Source organism: Coregonus lavaretus (assembly GCF_964263955.1).
Source record: "Coregonus lavaretus genome assembly, chromosome: 10".
NCBI classification, from domain to species: Eukaryota; Metazoa; Chordata; class Actinopteri; order Salmoniformes; family Salmonidae; genus Coregonus; species Coregonus lavaretus.
This window is the reverse complement of record NC_139997.1, coordinates 30,410,918-30,433,436: the sequence shown is the minus strand read 5'-3', so window position 1 is coordinate 30,433,436 and position 22,519 is coordinate 30,410,918. Positions and strand designations below refer to the sequence as shown.

The window sequence follows — 22,519 nt, the reverse complement described above, 5'->3', positions numbered from 1 at the left end:
GGTTAAGGGAGTATGTGAGCACACTCGTTCGGTACGCCTAGCTGTGTTCAGCTAGGCGTGTTCATCACCAGCCAAACCAAAGCATGCGGAAGGCTTAAGTCTCTCTCTCCCTCTTTCTCTCCACCATAGTCTACACTGACAAAGCTAGAGTACTGGCCTGGCTGGGAGGTAGCTATGGGCCGATGGGGGTTGGGGTCATGGGTCAATCACTATTGGACGGAGTGTGTGACGCAACTGGCGAAAGCTGAAATGCTGTGCTGCGTCCACATTCAGTAACTGCATGAAATGAAACACTCAATCTCAAAAGGAGTTGTTTTAGATAAAAAAAGGTTTCAATGTAGAGCAACTTCAAAATAAGTCCTGATCCAGAGGCCTGACTGTGTTTTTGTGAATAATAGATATGATCTTTAGAGGAAGCCCAAACTGTCACGCTCTGTTACAGAGCAGAGCAACTGCAGTTAGATACCAGAAAGAATATCCTCGCACAAACCACTACGTCCTGCTTCCCCCTTAAAGCCTCCTCCAGCCAGGGGAGTGTCTGAGAGTGAGAGCTTGTGTGGGAGCAAATTATGAGGAGAGAGATCAAACTAGAGAGAGAGAGAGGGTTGAAGGTGGGGGTGAGAGAGAGTGAGGGGGGGTGAGAGAGAGTGAGGGAGGGAGAGAAACGGTAAATGGAGAAATAAAAACAAAACTCTACCTTTTTTGGCCACCTCCATCTCCTCCTCGGTCCAGCGAGAAGTCTCACCGGTTTCAGTGTTCGCGGTGGCAGCAGTTCCTAATGCTAAAGTCACAGAGAGAAAACAGAAAGCTCCATATTAGCCCACAGAGATAGTACAGTGTAGCTCGGTCCACTTCTCAGCAGTCTCCTTCTCACGGCTGCTAATAAAATAATCAGTTTACATTCAGAGGCTCGATGCCGAGGCCTGCACCTCGCACTCTCTCTCTCTTTCCCTCTCCCTTTCTCTCGTGTTCTCTCGCCATCTCCCTCACAACTAGAACGACCTCCTCCTCCTGTTCCTCCCTCTTTCCCTTGCAAGGGGAGGGCCCAGTGTCAGCTGATCTGGCTCCAGACAGTGGAGAAGTAGAGAGACGCACCTCCCACCCTCCACCTCCTTGGGAAACGGCCTTGGACAGAGACAAACAGACAGATAGACGGAGAGAATATCCCGACAACAGAGACAGCCAGACTGACTAAGTAACCACTCCTCTCACTGCTACACTGCCACATAACTATTAACCACAAACACACGCCTCTCTCAGTATCAGCCTGTCCACACTGACCCCTACCTCCCCTTCACCCACAGCCAAATTCACAGAACAGGACAACACACTCAATATGGAAGGATGGGCTGATGGAGGCTGGGGCTGAGAGAGAGAGTGAACCCTGGCCCACTACTCCATGTGACCCATAGACATTGTGTAAACTTTTCCCACATTGTTGTGTTTGTTGTGTTACAGCCTGAATTTAAAATGGATTAAATTGAGATTTTCTGTCACTGGCCTACAGACAATACCCCATAATGTCAAAGTGGAATTATGTTTTTACACATTTTTACATATTAATACAAAATGAAAAGCTGAAATGTCTTGAGTCAATAAGTATTCATCCCCTTTGTCATGGCAAGCCTAAATAAGTTCAAGAGTAAACATTTGCTTAACATGTCACATAAATTGCATGGACTCACTCCGTGTGCAATAATAGGGTTTAACATGATTTTTGAATGACTACTGTACCCCACACATACAATTATCTGTAAGGTCCCTCAGTCGAGCAGTGAATTTCAAACACAGATTCAACCACAAAGACCAGGGAGGTTTTTCAATGCCTCGCAAAGAAGGGCACCTATTGGTAGATGGGTAAAAATTTTAAAAGCAGACATTGACTACCCCTTTGAGCATGGTGAAATTATTAATTACACTTTGGATGGTGTATCAATACACCCAGTCACTACAAAGATACAGGCGTCCTTCCTAACTCAGTTGCCGAAGAGGAAGGAAACTGTTCGCTGCTCTGGCACCCCAATGGTGGAACAAGCTCCCTCACGACGCCAGGACAGCGGAGTCACTCACCACCTTCCGGAGACATTTGAAACCCCACCTCTTTAAGGAATACCTGGGATAGGATAAAGTAATCCTCCTTTGACTTAAATCTACTAGAGAATCTATGGCAAAACCTGAAAATGGTTGTCTAGCAATGATCAACAACCAATTGAAAATAATTTTGAAAAGAATAATGGGCAAATGTTGCACAATCCAGGTGTGGAAAGCTCTTAGAGACTTACCCAGACAGACTCATAGCTGTAATCGCTGCTACCAAAGGTGATTCTAACATGTATTGACTCAGGGGGTTGAATACATATCTCATCAAGATATATTAGTGTTTTATTTTTCATAAATGTTTTACAAATGTTAGAATTTCTCTTCCACTTTGACAGAGTATTTTGTGTAGATCGTTGACCAAAAAAAAGACAATTAAATCCATTTTAATCACACTTTGTAACAACAAAATTTTGAAAAAGTCAAGGGGTGTGAATACTTTCAACAGGCACTTTAGCTGCAGTATGAACCTCTGACATTTATAGGAGTTTTTTTTCTTGAGGAGATCCATGTTTAGACGGCTGCTAGCGAATGGTCTAGGGCCATATATAGTCTGTTAAATCTATTCAACGAATATTAGTTGAATCGCTGCTTCCGTCCCATGACACACTCAACTCACATGTTCGCCTAATCCCACCGGCATTCCCCCATTCCCCCATCATGCCTGTTAAGATCCAGGGAGGTGGTCAGGTCATTAATCTTGCCCGACTCTTTGAAGAGATATGGCGAGACCGAAATGGCCCCCTATTCCCTATATCATGGTCTGCTTTTGACCTGGCCCATAGGGCTCTGGTCAATAGTAGAACACTACATAGGGAATAGGGGCCCATAGGGCTCTGGTCAATAGTAGAACACTACATAGGGAATAGGGGCCCATAGGGCTCTGGTCAATAGTAGAACACTACATAGGGAATAGGGGCCCATAGGGCTCTGGTCAATAGTAGAACACTACATAGGGAATAGGGGCCCATAGGGCTCTGGTCAATAGTAGAACACTACATAGGGAATAGGGGCCCATAGGGCTCTGGTCAATAGTAGTGCACTATACAGAATAAGGGTGCCATTTCAGACGCAGACATAGATTTATAAATACAGAGTGGGAGGCTACAACAGACTGACACTCAGCACACAAACATCAAAAGAAGCTTTCAGAGCAGCACAAGGACTAGGCTGAGGTACAGCTGAGAGGAGCCATGTCAATGGGTCCACCCTAGACACCACACTATATTGCCATGGTGATGATGACTAGGGTATAGGCTTAACTCAGACTGAGCCCCTGGCTGGGTTACACAAGCGAGAGATCGAGGTCCCAGTTATCGCATTGTGTTGAGGAGCAAAAACAACAATAACAACAACCTGAACCTGGTGAACCAGGGATGTATTCAATGAGGTGAAATTTCAGATATAAATGTAATGAACAGAGCTGAATCCTTATTCAACCAGACCATCTTAGTAGTTATAAACAATAAAATGTATATCTGAACAGACCCCAGGTTTTAACTGGCCACTGCCAAGCAAGCAAGTGCATATCCTATCACGTATGTGTGTAAAGGTAAATGGGGGTGTTTATGGTATATGGTGGGTTTTTTCTTGACGCTAGAGGTGCTTCAGCTCAGCGGCATGACATTTACATTTTAGTCATTTAGCACAGGAGTTCCCAAACCTTTTCACTCAGGCCCGGCTTCCAGCATTAGGGAAGATCCTGCGCGCCCCCCACCCCCACGTCTATTTCTATGGGCACAAGGACTGTTCATGACACTAACTGTTCACACCCCTCTTGTTGGCGGAGAGAAAAGGTTTAAAGCTAATTTTCTTGCAATTCTATACATTTTGCCATGTCTAATGTGTATTCATGTGATATTAGAGTGACTCAAACATCACAACTAACCCTATGAGCAAAAAAAACTAACAAAAAAACATTAGCTGACATGGGCTAGTTGATCTGGACATTTCTTACAAGTTATAAATAGCTCTCTAAGGTATGCAATGACTGACATGACAAGAGGAAAATTTATGATGCACTACCAAATTTCTAAATTGTACCTTGTGCATTCTACTATTACAACTTTCAAGAGTAAGTTGAAAGCCGGACTGAGTTCCTTAAATTTTTTTTAAGTAAATGCCGAGTCCCCCCCGGCCGACCCCTCACGCGCCCCACAGTTTGGGAACCACTGATTTAGCAGACGCTCTTATCCAGCGTGATTAGGGTTATGTGCCTTGCTCAAGGGCACAGACAGATTTAGTCGGCTTGGGGATTCGAACCAGCGACCTTTAGGTTAATGGCTCAATGCTCTTAACTGCTAGGATACCAGCCGGCTACATACCTAACCTTTGGGACTTGTTAGGCACTCATGTAGTGCCGTCCTTTTCTACAGCTGGGACCTATAATGACATCCTCACTATGCTATTATATTTCAGGACCTTTCCAGGAAAAACACACACCAGTTGGTCTCTCACATAACATAACCATGAAGCCACAGTTCACACATCCCACTCCACACCAGGGGTCTCCAACCTTTTCTAGCATGAGAGCTACTTTGAAAAAACAATTTTTTTTCTAGCTTTCAAATAGGAAAATGTTTCTCTTATCTTCTACCCCTTCAACTCTAAAAGGGGGCCCTATACAATCTTAGATTCTTTCAAAAATTAGATGTAATATTTTCCCTAATTATGTACTCAGTTTAATTTTTCATGGTATAAGATTTTAGTTTTTCACTATCAAAACTACAATTGTTCATAGAGAAACAATTAAATTGGATGTTCTGAGTCCATGTCAATGATTAAATCACATCAGAAGACAATTCTTTTTAGGGCTGAAAGGAAATTAAGAAATGTATAATTGATTGCAATTCCCCTTTAATTGCGCATCTGACCCTTTAATTGTGCATCTAGTGAGTGAGGAATGTGGCGTCTAATGTGCCTGTCTAGCGATGGTTCTGTACTGCTGCTGCTCAATTCATGGCAAAGTTTGCAAATAACAAATAATAGATACAAATTATATACTTCCTCATGATACAGTGGGGAAAAAAAGTATTTAGTCAGCCACCAATTGTGCAAGTTCTCCCACTTAAAAAGATGAGAGGCCTGTAATTTTCATCATAGGTACACGTCAACTATGACAGACAAATTGAGAAAAGAAAATCCAGAAAATCACATTGTAGGATTTTTAATGAATTTATTTGCAAATTATGGTGGAAAATAAGTATTTGGTCACCTACAAACAAGCAAGATTTCTGGCTCTCACAGACCTGTAACTTCTTCTTTAAGAGGCTCCTCTGTCCTCCACTCGTTACCTGTATTAATGGCACCTGTTTGAACTTGTTATCAGTATAAAAGACACCTGTCCACAACCTCAAACAGTCACACTCCAAACTCCACTATGGCCAAGACCAAAGAGCTGTCAAAGGACACCAGAAACAAAATTGTAGACCTGCACCAGGCTGGGAAGACTGAATCTGCAATAGGTAAGCAGCTTGGTTTGAAGAAATCAACTGTGGGAGCAATTATTAGGAAATGGAAGACATACAAGACCACTGATAATCTCCCTCGATCTGGGGCTCCACGCAAGATCTAATAATAATAATAATAATATGCCATTTAGCAGACGCTTTTATCCAAAGCGACTTACAGTCATGCGTGCATACATTATTTATTTTTTGTGCATGGGTGGTCCCGGGGATTGAACCCACTACCTTGGCGTTACAAGCGCCGTGCTCTACCAGCTGAGCTACAGATCTCACCCCGTGGGGTCAAAATGATCACAAGAACGGTGAGTAAAAATCCCAGAACCACACGGGGGGACCTAGTGAATGACCTGCAGAGAGCTGGGACCAAAGTAACAAAGCCTACCATCAGTAACACACTACGCCGCCAGGGACTCAAATCCTGCAGTGCCAGACGTGTCCCCCTGCTTAAGCCAGTACATGTCCAGGCCCGTCTGAAGTTTGCTAGAGTGCATTTGGATGATCCAGAAGAGGATTGGGAGAATGTCATATGGTCAGATGAAACCAAAATAGAACTTTTTGGTAAAAACTCAACTCGTCGTGTTTGGAGGACAAAGAATGCTGAGTTGTATCCAAAGAACACCATACCTACTGTGAAGCATGGGGGGGAAAACATCATGCTTTGGGGCTGTTTTTCTGCAAAGGGACCAGGACGACTGATCCGTGTAAAGGAAAGAATGAATGGGGCCATGTATCGTGAGATTTTGAGTGAAAACCTCCTTCCATCAGCAAGGGCATTGAAGATGAAACGTGGCTGGGTCTTTCAGCATGACAATGATCCCAAACACACCGCCCGGGCAACGAAGGAGTGGCTTCGTAAGAAGCATTTCAAGGTCCTGGAGTGGCCTAGCCAGTCTCCAGATCTCAATCCCGTAGAAAATCTTTGGAGGGAGTTGAAAGTCTGTGTTGCCCAGCGACAGCCCCAAAACATCACTGCTCTAGAGGAGATATGCATGGAGGAATGGGCCAAAATACCAGCAACAGTGTGTGAAAACCTTGTGAAGACTTACAGAAAACGTTTGACCTGTGTCATTGCCAACAAAGGGTATATAACAAAGTATTGAGAAACTTTTGTTATTGACCAAATACTTATTTTCCACCATCATTTTCAAATAAATTCATTAAAAATCCTACAATGTGATTTTCTAGATTTTTTTTCCACATTTTGTCTGTCATAGTTGTCGTGTACCTATGATAAAAAATTACAGGCCTCTCTCATCTTTTTAAGTGGGAGAACTTGCACAATTGGTGGCTGACTAAATACTTTTTTTCCCCCACTGTATATTTCTGCCAGGTAAGCCTACTTTTCAGTTAACATTTAATTGAGAACGTTTTGGGGAAAACATTTCTGTCCACCCACAAGACGGTTATCACATCAACTGGCTATACATGGAGTGATAGATAACCGCGCCAGACAGAATGGGGCAATCTTGCTTGAAATTAATTAGCAGATATTGTGTTAGGTTTGGCTTTTTAAGCCAATAGTGGCTAAACAGGGGTGGGATAATGTCAATGTTGCGTTGATTAGATCAGGGGTTCCCAAACTTTTTCCACTCGGGGACCCCTTGCAGCATTGGGGAACATCCCTGGGCCCCCCCTGCGCGTGTGCGCCACATCTATTTTTATGGGAAAAAGCACTGTTCATTACACAAACTGTTCACACCCCTCTTGTTGGTGGAGAGAATTTAGCAGGTTTAAAGCTTATTTCCTGCAATTCTACACAGCTTGTCATGGGGTGCAAATATTGTTTTGAAGTTTAAAGCACATTTTCTTGGAATTTTATACATTTTGGTATGCCTAATGTGTATTCATGTGATATTTGAGTGACACAAATTACAATATCTATGGGCTAAAAAACCTAAATAAAAAAACGTTAGCTGACATGGGCTAGTTGTTCTGGACATTTCTGACAGTCATAAATAGCTCTCTAAGGTATGCAATGACTAACATGACAAGAGGAACTGTTGATGCACTACCCAATTTCGAAATGGCACCTTGTGCATTCTACCCTGTGTGCCCCCCCTGCTGACCCCTCGCGCCCCCCCTAGATACTTGTGAGATTTGTTTATGACAGTTTGCAGTGGAACATGTGAAAATTGAATGTATTTCAGAATTGTTTGGCGAGTTACTCATAGGTGGCCTGCGAGCTACTGGTAACTGGCGATCGACCTGTTGGAGACCCCTGCGCCACACACACTCGTTCAAACCTCCATAGCCAAGGTTCAATACCTCGAGTAGAATTGTATTATCTACTCAGTCCCATTGCCGCAAATACCACATAACCACAAAACTAGTAAACCACCCTAGTAAGTGTAAAACTCTCTTCCTCCTTTATCTGTTTGAGATGCACCTTTGTAAAAAAAAATACAGTTGAAGTCGGAAGTTTACATACACCTTAGTCAAATACATTTAAACTCAGTTTTTCACAATTCCTGACATTTAATCCTAGTAAAAATTCCCTGTTTTAGGTCAGTTAGGATCACCATTTTATTTTAAGAATGTGAAATGTCAGAATAATAGTAGAGAGAATTATTTATTTAAGCTTTTATTTCTTTCATCACATTCCCAGTGAGTCATAAATTCACTCAATTAGTATTTGGTAGCATTGCCTTTAAATTGTTTAACTTGGGTCAAACATTTAAGGTAGCCTTCCACAAGCTTTCCACAATAAGTTGGGTGAATGTTGGCCCATTCCTCCTGACAGAGCTTGTGTAACTGAGTCAGGTTTGTAGGCCTCCTTGTTCGTACACGCTTTTTCAGTTCTGCCCACAAATGTTCTATAGGATTGTGGTCAGGGCTTTATGACGCCACTCCAGTACCTTGACTTTGTTGTCCTTAAGCCATTTTTCCACAACTTTGGAAGTATGCTTGGGGTCATTGTCCATTTGGAAGACCCATTTGCGACCAAGCTTTAACTTCCTGACTGATGTCTTGAGATGTTGCTTCAATATATCCACATCATTTTCCTTCCTCATGATGCCTTCTATTTTGTGAAGTGCATCAGTCCCTCCTGCAGCAAAGCACCCCCACAGCATGATGCTGCCACCCCCGTGCTTCACGGTTGGGATGGTGTTCTTCGGCTTGCAAGCTACCTCCTTTTTCCTCCAAACATAACGATGGTCATTATGGCCAAACAGTTCCATTTTTGTTTCATCAGACCAGAGGACATATCTCCAAAAAGTACGATCTTTGTCCCCATGTGCAGTTGCAAACCGTAGTCTGGCTTTTTTATGGCGGTTTTGGAGCAGTGGCTTCTTCCTTGCTGAGCAGCCTTTCAGGTTATATCGATATAGGACTCGTTTTACTGTGGATATGCAGTGAGGGAAAAAAGTATTTGATCCCCTGCTGATTTTGTACGTTTGCCCACTGACAAAAAAATTATCAGTCTATAATTTTAATGGTAGGTTTATTTGAACAGTGAGAGACAGAAAAACAAAACAAAAATCCAGAAAAACGCATGTTAAAAATGTTATAAATTGATTTGCATTTTAATGAGGGAAATAAGTATTTGACCCCCTCTCAATCAGAAAGATTTCTGGCTCCCAGGTGTCTTTTATACAGGTAACGAGTTGAGATTAGGAGCACACTCTTAAAGGGAGTGCTCCTAATCTCAGTTTGTTACCTGTATAAAAGACACCTGTCCACAGAAGCAATCAATCAATCAGATTCCAAACTCTCCACCATGGCCAAGACCAAAGAGCTCTCCAAGGATGTCAGGGACAAGATTGTAGACCTACACAAGGCTGGAATGGGCTACAAGACCATCGCCAAGCAGGTTGGTGAGAAGGTGACAACAGTTGGTGCGATTATTCGCAAATGGAAGAAACACAAAAGAACTGTCAATCTCCCTCGACCTGGGGCTCCATGCAAGATCTCACCTCATGGAGTTGCAATGATCATGAGAACGGTGAGGAATCAGCCCAGAACTACACGGGAGGATCTTGTCAATGATCTCAAGGCAGCTGGGACCATAGTCACCAAGAAAACAATTGGTAACACACTATGCCGTGAAGGACTGAAATCTTGCAGTGCCCGCAAGGTCCCCTGCTCAAGAAAGCACATATACATGCCCGTCTGAAGTTTGCCAATGAACATCTGAATGATTCAGAGGAGAACTGGGTGAAAGTGTTGTGGTCAGATGAGACCAAAATGGAGCTCTTTGGCATCAACTCAACTCGCTGTGTTTGGAGGAGGAGGAATGCGGCCTATGACCCCAAGAACACCATCCCCACCGTCAAACATGGAGGTGGAAACATTATGCTTTGGGGGTGTTTTTCTGCTAAGGAGACAGGACAACTTCACCGCATCAAAGGGACGATGGACGGGGCCATGTACCGTCAAATCTTGGGTGAGAACCTCCTTCCCTCAGCCAGGGCATTGAAAATGGGTCGTGGATGGGTATTCCAGCATGACAATGACCCAAAACACACGGCCAAGGCAACAAAGGAGTGGCTCAAGAAGAAGCACATTAAGGTCCTGGAGTGGCCTAGCCAGTCTCCAGACCTTAATCCCATAGAAAATCTGTGGAGGGAGCTGAAGGTTCGAGTTGCCAAACATCAGCCTCAAAACCTTAATGACTTGGAGAAGATCTGCAAAGAGGAGTGGGACAAAATCCCTCCTGAGATGTGTGCAAACCTGGTGGCCAACTACAAGAAACATCTGACCTCTGTGATTGCCAACAAGTGTTTTGCCACCAAGTATTAAGTCATGTTTTGCAGAGGGGTCAAATACTTATTTCCCTCATTAAAATGCAAATCAATTTATAACATTTTTGACATGCGTTTTCTGGATTTTTTTGTTGTTTTTCTGTCTCTCACTGTTCAAATAAACCTACCATTAAAATTATAGACTGATCATTTCTTTGTCAGTGGGCAAACGTACAAAATCAGCAGGGGATCAAATACTTTTTTCCCTCACTGTAGATACTTTTGTACCTGTTTCCTCCAGCATCTTCACAAGGTCCTTTGCTGTTGTTCTGGGATTGATTTGCACATTTCGCACCAAAGTACGTTCATCTCTAGGAGACAGAACGCGTCTCCTTCCTGAGCGCTATGACGGCTTCGTGGTCCAATGGTGTTTATACTTGCGTACTATTGTTTGTACAGATGAACATGGTACCTTCAGGCGTTTGGAAATTGCTCCCAAGGATGAACCAGACTTGTGGAGGTTTTTTTTCTTCTTCTTTTAATGTTCCCATGATGTCAAGCAAAGAGGCACTGAGTTTGAAGGTAGGCCTGGAAATACATCCACAGGTACACCTCCAAATGACTCAAATGATGTCAATTAGCCTATCAGAAGCTTCTAAAGCCATGATATCATTTTCTGGAATTTTCCAAGCTGTTTAAAGGCACAGTCAACTTAGTGTATGTAAACTTCTGACCCACTGGAATTGTGATACAGTGTATTATAAGTGAAATAATCTGTCTGTAAACCATTGTTGGAAAAATTACTTGTGACATGCACAAAGTAGATGTCCTAACCGACTTACATTTTACATTGACATTTTAGTCATTTAGCAGACGCTCTTATCCAGAGCGACTTACAGGAGCAATTAGGGTTAAGTGCCTTGCTTAAGGGCACATTGACAGATTTTTCACCTAGTCGGCTCGGGGATTAGAACCAGCGACCTTTCGGTTACTGGCACAACGCTCTTACCCACTAAGCTACCTGCCGCCCTACTTGCCAAAACTAGTTTGTTAACAAGAAATGTGTGGAGTGGTTGAAAAACGAGTTTTAATGACTCAAACCTAAATGTATGTAAACTTCCGACTTCAACTGTATATATAATTAGAGGGGATAAAAATAAAAATAAAACAGTGTTGAATGGCTGAGGTGCTTACCTCCTTTGTTATGGTCCATGGGGGGTCCACCTGGTGCAGATTTGGTGGGCTCTCTCACTGCCTTCTGTGTAGTAGGCTCAGGTTTGGGGGGCTGAGGAGGCTCTGGAGGCAGGGCAGGCTCAGGGGCGGAGGCCGGCGGCAGTGGTTCCTCGGCCGCCACGGAGGCAGCCTCGTTGGCCATGGAGCGCGTGGTGATCCTTCCCTTGCGCCGGCCCTGGCTGTTGGCGGTCTTTCTGCCGCGCGGCGTGTTCTGCTCCTTTCCGTCCTCGTCCTCCCCACCGTCACACTTGTCTTTGTCTTTGCCGATGTCCCTGAATGGGGGAGATGGGGGCAAAAGGTTTAACCTCAACATAGCATGGCTGGTAGCATAGCATCAATAACACATCATTAACATTGTGGGTCAAGGGGATTCTGCAGTTTAAAAGCATGAATGACAGTACTGTTATACATTTTTTGGTACATTTTGACATTCATTTGTTTTATATTCTATTTAACTCCTACCCAATGAACATTTTCATAAACTGTACAAGCCTATTGTTTTGCACAGATGAATGCTTAGGAAAAAGCAATTTGCAGAGTCCCATCAACTGGATTTAAAAGTCAATTTTCATTAGCAGGTTTGTTTTACAGGCACTTGCGTTTCTCATTTGATGGTTGGTTAGGACACATGAGTCATGACTAACTGCTGCCCACGGATCCAGATGGGTAAACAGGCAGGAAGTCATCTGGCTACTGGCTTAGAGTTATGGGGCCAAGATGGCCGCCACGCTCTCCTCTCCTCCCCTCTCAGAGTCAGCTCTTTCTCAATTCGCAATTCCTTGATTCCTCACATCCTTTCTCCATCTCAAAATTCATTGGAGGAGAACGTCCAAGGGAGAGAGGGACACGAGTAATCAAGGAAAGATGAATTGAGAAAGAGCCAGAGAGTGTTTGTAAGAAAGAAGTAAACATAGGCCAGGTCTGAGAGGGAGGAGTACCTTCCTTCCCTGAAGAGCAGAGTCAGTAGACAAGGTCTGATTTCCATTTAGTCCTTGAGGGAGCATTTCAAATACCATTCTGCCTGGGTTTTTTAAACTACAGCATTCAGTCAGTGGGTGTTATGGTCAGCCTGGCCATCACGCCAGAGAACGGCAGTGGTTCGCTCCCTCTCGCTTTCTCTCAGTCTCTCACTCTCTGGCTCCGTCTCGCTCTGGCTTGATTTACAACACATCTAAGAGGGATGCTGATCCCTGCGACAAGGCTCCAGAAGTTCTGTTGCCTCAACTGAAAGCTACAATTTACTGCGAGGTACAGATTCTCCCTAAAAGTGTCAGAGGGGGGTCAGGACCAAGGCTGACTCTAGCTAGGGCTCTAACAGCAGTACCTGTGGGAAACCCATGTGCACGTGTATACGCAAGTGTATATGCACACACACACACACACACACACACACACACACACACACAGCTATTCAAAACTCACCTGGAGTCCTCCTTTTCATCTTTCTCTTCCTCTTCCTTATTCTGCTCGTCCTCTTTTTTCTCTGACTTCTCCGATTTCTCCTCTTCGATTTTGTCGTCTGACTTTTCTTCTTGTGAGGGTCGTGTTATTTGCTAGAAAAAAACAGCACAAGGATATACACATTTTAGCTGACTTTATTTTAAATTGGTAAACATATACCTGCCAACTCTTGAGTTGAGTTATCATATAGGGAGATTCTCTCAACTCTCATGATGTCAGACAGAGAGCAAACTCATCATGACGCATAGCACCTCTCTTGGAGTTCAACCTGAGCCAGAAAGTTTACAACAAAACCTCAAGGCAGCCCACTGCTCATTCATGTCGTTTTGAAAGTCTGGCCGTGTTTGAATTCCTATTTAGTGACTGACTGAGTGGGGCTAATGAGGCACACAGCTAAAACTGCACGCCATGACCCACATCCCTTTAAGGCAACAACAACACAATAGTGGTGTGCTAGAATAATAAATACCCTTTAGGAAACGAAGGATTCAGAAGGAAAAATAACAGACACTGACAAGAAAATATCAAAGCAATACACTGACTGTCCTATAAATCACAACATCAACCTTAGAGCGACATATGGTCTATTTCATGGCCTATTAATGCACTCTCCAGCCAAGGTAAGCTACAAATCACACAACAGTTAAGTCCATCTGTCCATCCACCTACATTTACTGTTGCAGCAAATGCCCAGCCTCACACTGTCTGACCCCTCATGCATACAGAAGAGTGCTACAGGACCACTGTAAAAGACGCTAAAGGTTCACTGTGAAAGATGCTAAAGGTTCACTGTGAAAGATGCTAAAGGTTCACTGTGAAAGATGCTAAAGGTTCACTGTGAAAGATGCAGGAGTGGTCTGCTGCTTAATTCTTCAGACTAAAAGAGAGAGCAGACGGACTGCCCCACTAAGTGAACAACAGTACAATGTCATAATGTGATAAGCCTAACTGCCCTAGGGTTATTCCCCCGCCATCAGGGCAGTCCAATTTCCTCAAAGCTAGCTAACCAGATAAGAGAAGAAAGGGAACCAGACAGAGGGAAAGTGGAGTGGAGTTTAACAGCCTGGTCATGCACCCAGTGTAGATAAGATTATGACTATGACCTCCTTTGATGATCTTCACATGAAGAGAGTGTCCATAGGATCATGACACACACACAAACAAAATAAGTACAATACAAGCCATTGTTCCCCCCGAAGTCAGCCTGTGTAGAATATCAAAAGCCTCACATGATGACTAAATGAAGAGAATTACAGTGAAATAGATGGGGTGAGTGAGAGGGTGTCCGGGTCCTGAACCCACAACCACCCCAACACGACCCGACTAAGAGAAAGCAGAGTTCATGTACTCAATCATTCAAGTCATTACGATTGCCCATGATAATTAGTAATCACATTAGCCTACAGCATGAATGCAGATACTGTACAAACCAAGCTTTTCTTTTGCAGACACCAATCAATATAACTTTTGGCTACAAAAGTCAACACTGATGAACTGATGATGCACCGATGAGAAGGATCTTAATGTTGTATTTTTGTTTATACTATACCAAACTTTGCCCTCACAACAGTCTCAATTCGTCGGGGCAAAAGCGTTCCACAGGGATGCTGGCCCATGATGACTCCAATGCTTCCCACAGTTGGCTGGATGTCCTTTGGGTGGCACCTACTACCATACCTCGTTCAAAAGGCACACGTCTTGCCCATTCACCCTCTGAATGGCACACATACAGAACCCATGTCTCAATTGTCTCAAGGCTTAAAAATCCCTCTTTAACCTGTCTCCTCCTCTTCATCTACACTTATTGAAGTGGATTTAACAAGTGACATCAATAAGGGAACTGTACTGAAAGAGCAGATGTTCTTAATGTTTTGTATACTCAGTGTGTGTGTGTGTGTATATTTCACATAGTGAATGTTCATAAAACATAAGCATACAAATTAAGTGGTAATCCTTTTCGATGCATTCACTAACAACAGTAGATACTAGATAATAGAACTCCTGGGTCAGACGCAGATCTGGGTCAGAAGCAAGTCCAGCAGAGTGATTGAGAATAGAGCAACATTCTTTATCATCATTACTGGCAAGGGATACCACCGACTCCCTCCCCCTCTGCCTGATCCACGAAAGTGCTGTGCTGGAACAAGTCTGGCTATGCCAAACCAAACATCCCATGCTGCTACCAGATGGGGCCAAGGAAGGTCAAAAACCCAATGGTGAGCAGAGGAGAGAAGGAATGAGTCAGAGAAAAGAAAAGGAAGGAAGGAAAGAGAGAGAGCATTTAAAAAAAAGAGGGACAAGAAAAGGATGAGTTTGACTGCATGAAGATGGACATTGGGGGGTGGGCTCCCTCTACAGACAGAACATAATATAGAGACCACTTGGCCAAGTAGACGTGGGTTGTGTTCAGCAAAACAAAACACATTTGCAACAAGAAAAATTCAGGTTATAGGCTACCTCCCTGTTTCACTCTATTTAAAACGTTTCAGTTCACTATTACAGTTATTCCTATAATAGTCCTGCATTTGTTTTGGAGGCCGTCTGCGCACCACAATGGCATTCCTGCCTTCTCTCCCCATTCTGCTCAAGTGCTTCCAGTGCTGCCTTCCACACTACAGATGTTCTCCAAAACTCAATGGAGCCCTGTGGTTTGCCATGTTTTTAGATTTTTAGCTTTTTGAATATTTTCAGTCCCCCCCCCCCCCCCTCTCCCTTGCTCTGTTTTAGCTGATTCACTAGCGCTGCTCGAGTTAAAATGACTGAACCCCAAGCCTTTTCCTACCCTGGAGTTTTTAATGGGGCATCAGAGGGATCACACACACACACACACACACACATAGTCACTGTTATCAACAAACTGCAATAAGAAAAGGGAACAGGGATCTCCCGAGTGGCTCAGTGGTCTAAGGCGTCACAACAGATCCGTGTTCGATCCCTGGCTGTGTCGCAGCCGGCCGCGACCGGGAGACCCATGAGGCGGCGCACAAATGGCCCAGCGTTGTCCGGGTTAGGGGAGGGTTTGGCCGGCTGGGATGTCCTTGTCCCATCGCGCTCTAGCGACTCCTTGTGGCGGGCCGGGTGCATGCACGCTGACTACGGTCGCCAGCAGTACGGTGTTTCCTCCGACACATTGGTGCGGCTGGCTTCCGGGTTAAGCGAGCAGTGTGTCAAGAAGCAGTGCGGCTTGGCGAGGTTGTGTTTCGTAGGATGCATGGCTCTCGACCTTCGACTCTCCCGAATCCGTACGGGAGTTGCAGCGATGGGACAAGACTGTAACTACCAATTGGATATCACGAAATTGGGGAGAAAAAGGGGTAAAAAGTAACACTAAAATAAAATAGAATAGACTGTTCAAAAACACCCAACTACTTACTATCTACCGCTAGCTATACAATCGTCTGCCTATAATTTAGTTTGGTATGACCTTGACTTCAATGGGGGGAAACAGAATAACCCTTTCAGAAAACACTCTCCATCTACAATTCAGTCTGATTTGGTTTCTTCGCCAAGAGAAAAAATACTTGACTACTATCTACAGCTAGCCATCTAACCCACTTAACTACAATTCAGTTTGGTTTGACCTTTTACAATCCTATGAGCCAATAGGCTAATCCAATTAGACATTTTACTAGAATGTCTGTCCTGCACTGCACTCCAGACCTGGGTTTAAATACTATTTGAAATAATGTATAATACTTTATCAGTGCTTTATTGAGCTTGCATGGTTTAATGGACAAAGAGAATAGTCCCAAAACTGCAAAACCCACCCATCTGGCACTCCTGGCAGGCTAGAGCAAATGCTCAAAGTATCTGAAAGAATAGTATTTGAACCTAGGTCTGACTCAAAAACAGTGGCTCATTCACTCTTAACCTGCATGCCATGATCCAGGATCCAGTTCACTGTGCCAAGTAGGCACCTGGACATTTAGGTTGAGGGCAAGGCTTGGCTCTCTTCGCATCAGTATCCAAAGCTAATGGGATCTGCTTGACTGCTGCCAAGCGATTAAGATGAAGAAAAAAACAAGGGAGAGAAACCACTTCTTCTTGCCATAGCATGTACAACAAAAGGAAGCATTATTGAGAGTAGTGTTAAAGACAGACGTGGGAATAGCACTGACTGATTTCCCTGAAATTAACATTTTCAACTGTCTGCAATGTATATTTCTCCACTTCTTCTCCTGCCATCTGTGTGAGTGAGTGTAAAAGCCTGCCACTTGCTGTAGACGAGAGAGTAACATCCGTATGGCTTTTATTGAGGGTAGTAATTTCCATGTAAACTTCACAGGGATTTGGTTCCAGCTCGTTGAACTGAACTCCTGTCTAGGTCACCTTTACGACTCCATGACACACACACACGCACGCACACGAACCCTTTGGCCCTGGAGGACGTGGCTGGAGGAGAAGGTCAGCAGCCTCTGCCACCTCATGAAATAACAGCCATTCCAGTCAGAAGCCGCACAGCCATTTCAACATGCCGCATGGCCATGCAGGCAGCCAAGGAGAGAGACACACAACAGGTCTGGTGGCGAGACAGCCATTTTGGAAATACAAGTGTAATGTGGATACTTTTTTTGTATGCTTTTCTCCAATGTACAATTGGATGGCAATTACTTTTAACGCAATAACTATGAGCTACTACTATTTTAAAAAACAGATCCATTCTACATCCATATTGTCTACTATGAAAATAAGAGATTTCAATAAAAAGGAATCGTCACACTACCACTTTAAAATGTTATTGAGTCTTGACTAGAGATAGAGTTAACTAAAGAGGGGAAAAGCATGCAGTCCCAGTGCTCTGGTTACTGGGTCAGTCCTGAACATGAGGAATGATAGAAAGGGAGAAAATGACTCACACAACCTCTAACAGGGGCTGCTGAAGTTCTTCTCCAACTCTATTTGTAGGCAGCGAGCACATTTGTGCAAGCAACTAACCTACCGTATATCATCAACAACAGCAAAAACCAGGCACCGTGCACTGCAGCCATGATTGTGCAACAGTACAGAAAAAACTGGAACTGTACTGAAATCCACACAGTGTTCCCTGTTGTAACTTTAAATGTGCGTTATAAGTAAGGTTAAATGCAAGCAACTGTGGCTGTCCAAGCAACTGAAAGAGAGCGGGAGGGAGAGCAAAAGAGCACGAGGAGAGAGAGAGAGAGAGAGAGAGAGACAGACAACACACCACAGTACTAGTTTCAAAGTCAGCAGCGACATACCTGCAAGCTCATTTGTCTGTCATAAGAACCCTGTTGCCCCTGAGCAAGCCACAGCCTATAGGCGTAGCGGGTGTGAGTTTGGCCGGATCCCCGGTAGCGGTAGTGGTACCTCCATAGCAGCGGTACAGATACAGCAGGACAGCAGCACCAAAGCAGAGCTCCTTAGAAGGGCTGCCTGGCCCCGGTACTGCCGCACATATTCCAGGAAAGCATGTCATCAGGCCGTTTAAGCCGCCTGAAAAATCGCCCATCTCACATGCACACTCTAATCTATGGGGGGTTACTCAAGGTAATCCCTGCTGAGCGCTTCTCTTTGATTGGCACTCGCAGCAGCATAGCAAGTTTTTTGGGCCTGTCATATCACTGGGGCGTACCACTCTGCTTTTACTGGGGGGGTTGGTTGTCTCTCTCGCTCACCGACCGGGCAAGAAAAATAAAAAGGAAACGGAAAGAGGGGGGAAAAAGTTTAGCAAAAATGAGAGCTTATACAAGCTGGCTAGCCAGCCCCCAGTGCAGACTGTCAGTGTTTTTTCCTCTTTCTCCTTTTCTCTCTCTCACTCTTTTTCCATTGCTCTTGCGCTCTCACTCACTCTCTCCCTCTCTCACAAGTCACACTACACACAGTCTCTGGGGAATTTCAGAGAATTTACAAAAGCTCCAGCCAACGGCTTGTTTGGATCAGCATAACGTCCGGCCTGGGCAGGCTGAGCTGCTTTCCACCCAATGATGAGGCCTTGGCATTTTCACTTCACTGTCAATGGGCAGTTTAAATGCATACCGTAATACATGACTGGATGTTTACTTTATCCAACTTTATTTAAACAGGCAAGTCCGTTAAGAACTAATTATTATTTACGAAGATGGCCTGTCAATAATCAATGATGCATTCAAACACATTGTGCCCTGTAACACAAAGTTCACACCGACGTTATATAAAGCCCTATTACAGAATAAATGACTGGCTAAATGCATTTGCATATAAGGTCATAGTGGCTCTGTGCTCTGGCAGAGCTAGGCTAACAGTTGTGATTATTGGACTGATTATGCTGAGGGCTGCTGGACAGTGGACACATCTTGCCTCCAGTGACCCCAAAGCCAAACTTGTGATCTGTCCTCCTGGCTCCCAGACAAACAGAGCCTTCTCTGTTGTTGTTCAAATACATATCAGATGATCCAGGGTTAGTGGAGGCTGCTGCTTGCATAGACTGAAATATAGTAACACAGTCGCTTCCTCCAACTATTTATTGAAGTTGTCAGAAGCCAGACAATCCTTCAATGAGCTCTCAAGTAGTAGCAGCAGGAATGTCCACTGACTTGACACACAAACACACTGGTTTATTCTTTGATCAAGTAGGAGAACTTCATAAACACACACACACACGATTCTAACCATCTACAGTGGTTCAGAAGTAGGGAAGTCCATTCGGGGTTCCACCCTGTAGTTGTACTCTGTTACCCTGCCAGGCAAGGTAAGACTGATGAAGGTCACCAGGAAGTGGGAAACACACTAGTGAAAGGAGCACGATGTCACTTATGAAATGTGAAGTAACGTCCTATAGCTATTAAGATACCGTTAATACAACTGCGCCACGCCAACAATTTCTGTGTAAACTGAGTGGGATTGTCAACATTTTACTAACGACGTTTTACCATACCGAGTAGTATCGTGATACAACAGAGTTTGCCACGCCCCTCCCAGGACGCCTGTTTCCCTTTTCTATACGTTCTGCACAAAAACCTGTCCCTGATAGTCACACCTCTACTCAATACAATACATGTACTGTACAATAGAACAGGCTACTGCAGAAAATAGCTGATTTGCTCATATCCAAAGGCCTACCTGTGATTGGAAAGAAGGACTGTAGTAAGGAATATAAATGCATAATGATCTGCATTTTCATTGTGGCAGTAAGAGTTAAAACACACTAGGCCTATATGAAACAACTTGACACACATAGCCCTCTTTCCCCCTCTCTCTCTCTCTGTTATCAAACCAACAACTTGTGGCCATGAGTAGTATAAAACGGCCCATGACATGGTTTATAAAATTATATAAAATGTGTGCCAAATCACAGTAGAAAGGGGAGAAGGTAGCTCCGGTAATATGGGGCATAACCTTTGAGTGGTTTTCACTGTGCTCTGTTTTTCCTCTATGCCAGGGGCACTCAGAGGCTGCTTGACAGCGAAGGCTAGTCAGACTGGCCTTGCTTGTTCTTACCGGTGAAATGAAAAGATAGGTATCCACTTAGCTTGCGCTGCGAGCCGCTCCAATAATTGAACAAATGTAACAACAGAAACCCCATCACTGCCTGCAAACCCCAGCTCAGCATCACGGCTAAATAACATTTAAAACCTGATGGAGATGTGCAGAAAGAACAGACGGAGAGAAGCAGCTGAGTAGGCTAATGGCTGGTTGGGGATGCGGCTGGATGCTCACAGCTGTCACACATGATATCAGAATGCTTCATCCAATAAGACACATCTGACATCACACTCTGAACTCTATTTGATATTCTATTTGTAGGACACTTAGCATTCTGCGCTCAGTCATTAATTGAGAGAGAGAAGGTAGTGATCACACGGAGAGGATCTGTTCGCGCCTATCTTTTATAGCTCAATGGGTGATGCATTCTGCGTCTGAACACTTTTCATCAGACTCTATTTTAAGTTCAAAACTGTGAATTTCGCCGAAAAGTGACGTGTTTGCATCCCTGTGTTATGTCTGAGAGGGAGAAGATGAGAAGAGGTGGACTGGTGAATCAAACCCTGTTCTCCAGGTGGTGGGCGATATTTGGTCTGGAGGCGGCAGGCAGCACTACCGCTAGATCAACCGATTATGACGTCTCTGATGTGGTCCCCCTCCCTTTTGGTGCTCTGCGCTTCCATGACCAGATCTATGTGTTTGGTTGGCTGGAGCCATAATCCATACATAGACAGAATGTTCTGTACATACAGGGCCAGAGCCAAATGCATCAATGAGTTGCACATACAGGGGCCAGAGGAAGGGCCAGAGGCATTGATGAGGTAGAAAAGCCCCATAGGGAAAGCCGAGGCAGTCTATCCTCCTGGTACACAGCCATTGGAGAGAGGAGAGCTCAGACACCACACGAGCTGATAGGGAATGAATGATGTAATCAGCTGTTAGATCTATGCTGGGGATTTCATAACAAGGTTAAATGTTAGTCAGAAAAATCAGTCACAGGTGGTGATGAGTCATGGTGATGATCGATCATCGACTCACTCGGCATCCAAAAGGCATAGACACAGCGTTCAGCGTACAACAATTCACAACATTTTTTCCGCCTTTTCCTTATATCTGAAAGGTATTGCCGGTATCAAAGCCAAAACCTTTGTTTCCGCCTAACGACCTAGTAATTATTTCGGTAAACCTCTGCCTACGGCTTAGTATGAATCATAATGCTGAGGCGGCATTGGCACGCACTGTGCTCTTAGACTCCTGATGGTTGCTAGGCAGCGCCAGTTAACCATCCTCCTGCCAGTTCTAAACTTTGCGAGGCATGTCACTTCTCCCATCTCTTTGCATAGCGCGCCACTAAGCATGCAATTTTTTCTTAATCACAACTGGATGGATCCATAAAGAATTACTGTGGGAATAAATATTACTGAATAACGAAAATGCTAATGCTAATGCAATTGAAGGCATACAGTGGGGTATTTGATACACTGCCGATTTTGCAGGTTTTCCTACTTACAAAGCATGTAGAGGTCTGTAATTTTTATCATAGGTACACTTCAACTGTGAGAGATGGAATCTAACACAAAAATCCAGAAAATCACATGACAACGGCCCGAAACACACAGCCAGGGCAACTAAGGAGTGGCTCCGTAAGAAGCATCTCAAGGTCCTGGAGTAGCCTAGCCAGTCTCCAGACCTGAACCCAATAGAAAATCTTTGGAGGGAGCTGAAAGTCCGTATTGCCCAGCGACAGCCCCGAAACCTGAAGGATCTGGACAAGGTCTGTATGGAGGAGTGGGACAAAATCCCTGCTGCAGTGTGTGCAAACCTGGTCAAGACCTACAGGAAACGTATGATCTCTGTAATTGCAAACAAAGGTTTCTGTAACAAATATTAAGTTCTGCTTTTCTGTTGTATCAAATACTTATGTCATGCAATAAAATGCAAATTAATTACTTAAAAATCATACAATGTGATTTTCTGGATTTTTGTTTTAGATTCCGTCTCTCACAGTTGAAGTGTACCTATGATAAAAATTACAGACCTCTACATGCTTTGTAAGTAGGAAAACCTGCAAAATCGGCAGTGTATCAGATACTTGTTCTCCCCACTGTATATCAAATTGTTGCTTACTGAAACTCCCAAAGTCATCCAATCATTGTA

General features: G+C 44.0%; 1 protein-coding gene across 6 annotated transcripts in view; it reads right to left on the bottom strand.

The window, feature by feature from the left end:
• Window positions 1-22,519, bottom strand: part of ncor1 (nuclear receptor corepressor 1) — a 128,405-nt gene that overhangs the window by 31,977 nt on the left and 73,909 nt on the right. For 5 of the 6 annotated variants that reach the window (XM_084170946.1, XM_084170947.1, XM_084170948.1 and 2 more), the window contains 3 exons: window positions 12,902-13,032; window positions 11,441-11,751; window positions 698-781 (listed from right to left, as the gene is read on the bottom strand). In XM_084170946.1, the coding sequence (XP_084027072.1) occupies window positions 698-781; window positions 11,441-11,751; window positions 12,902-13,032 (526 nt within the window). Of the gene's footprint in view, window positions 1-697; window positions 782-11,440; window positions 11,752-12,901; window positions 13,033-14,505; window positions 21,860-22,519 lie in introns of those variants that run through there. The other variant, XM_084170951.1, reaches the window with a different exon arrangement.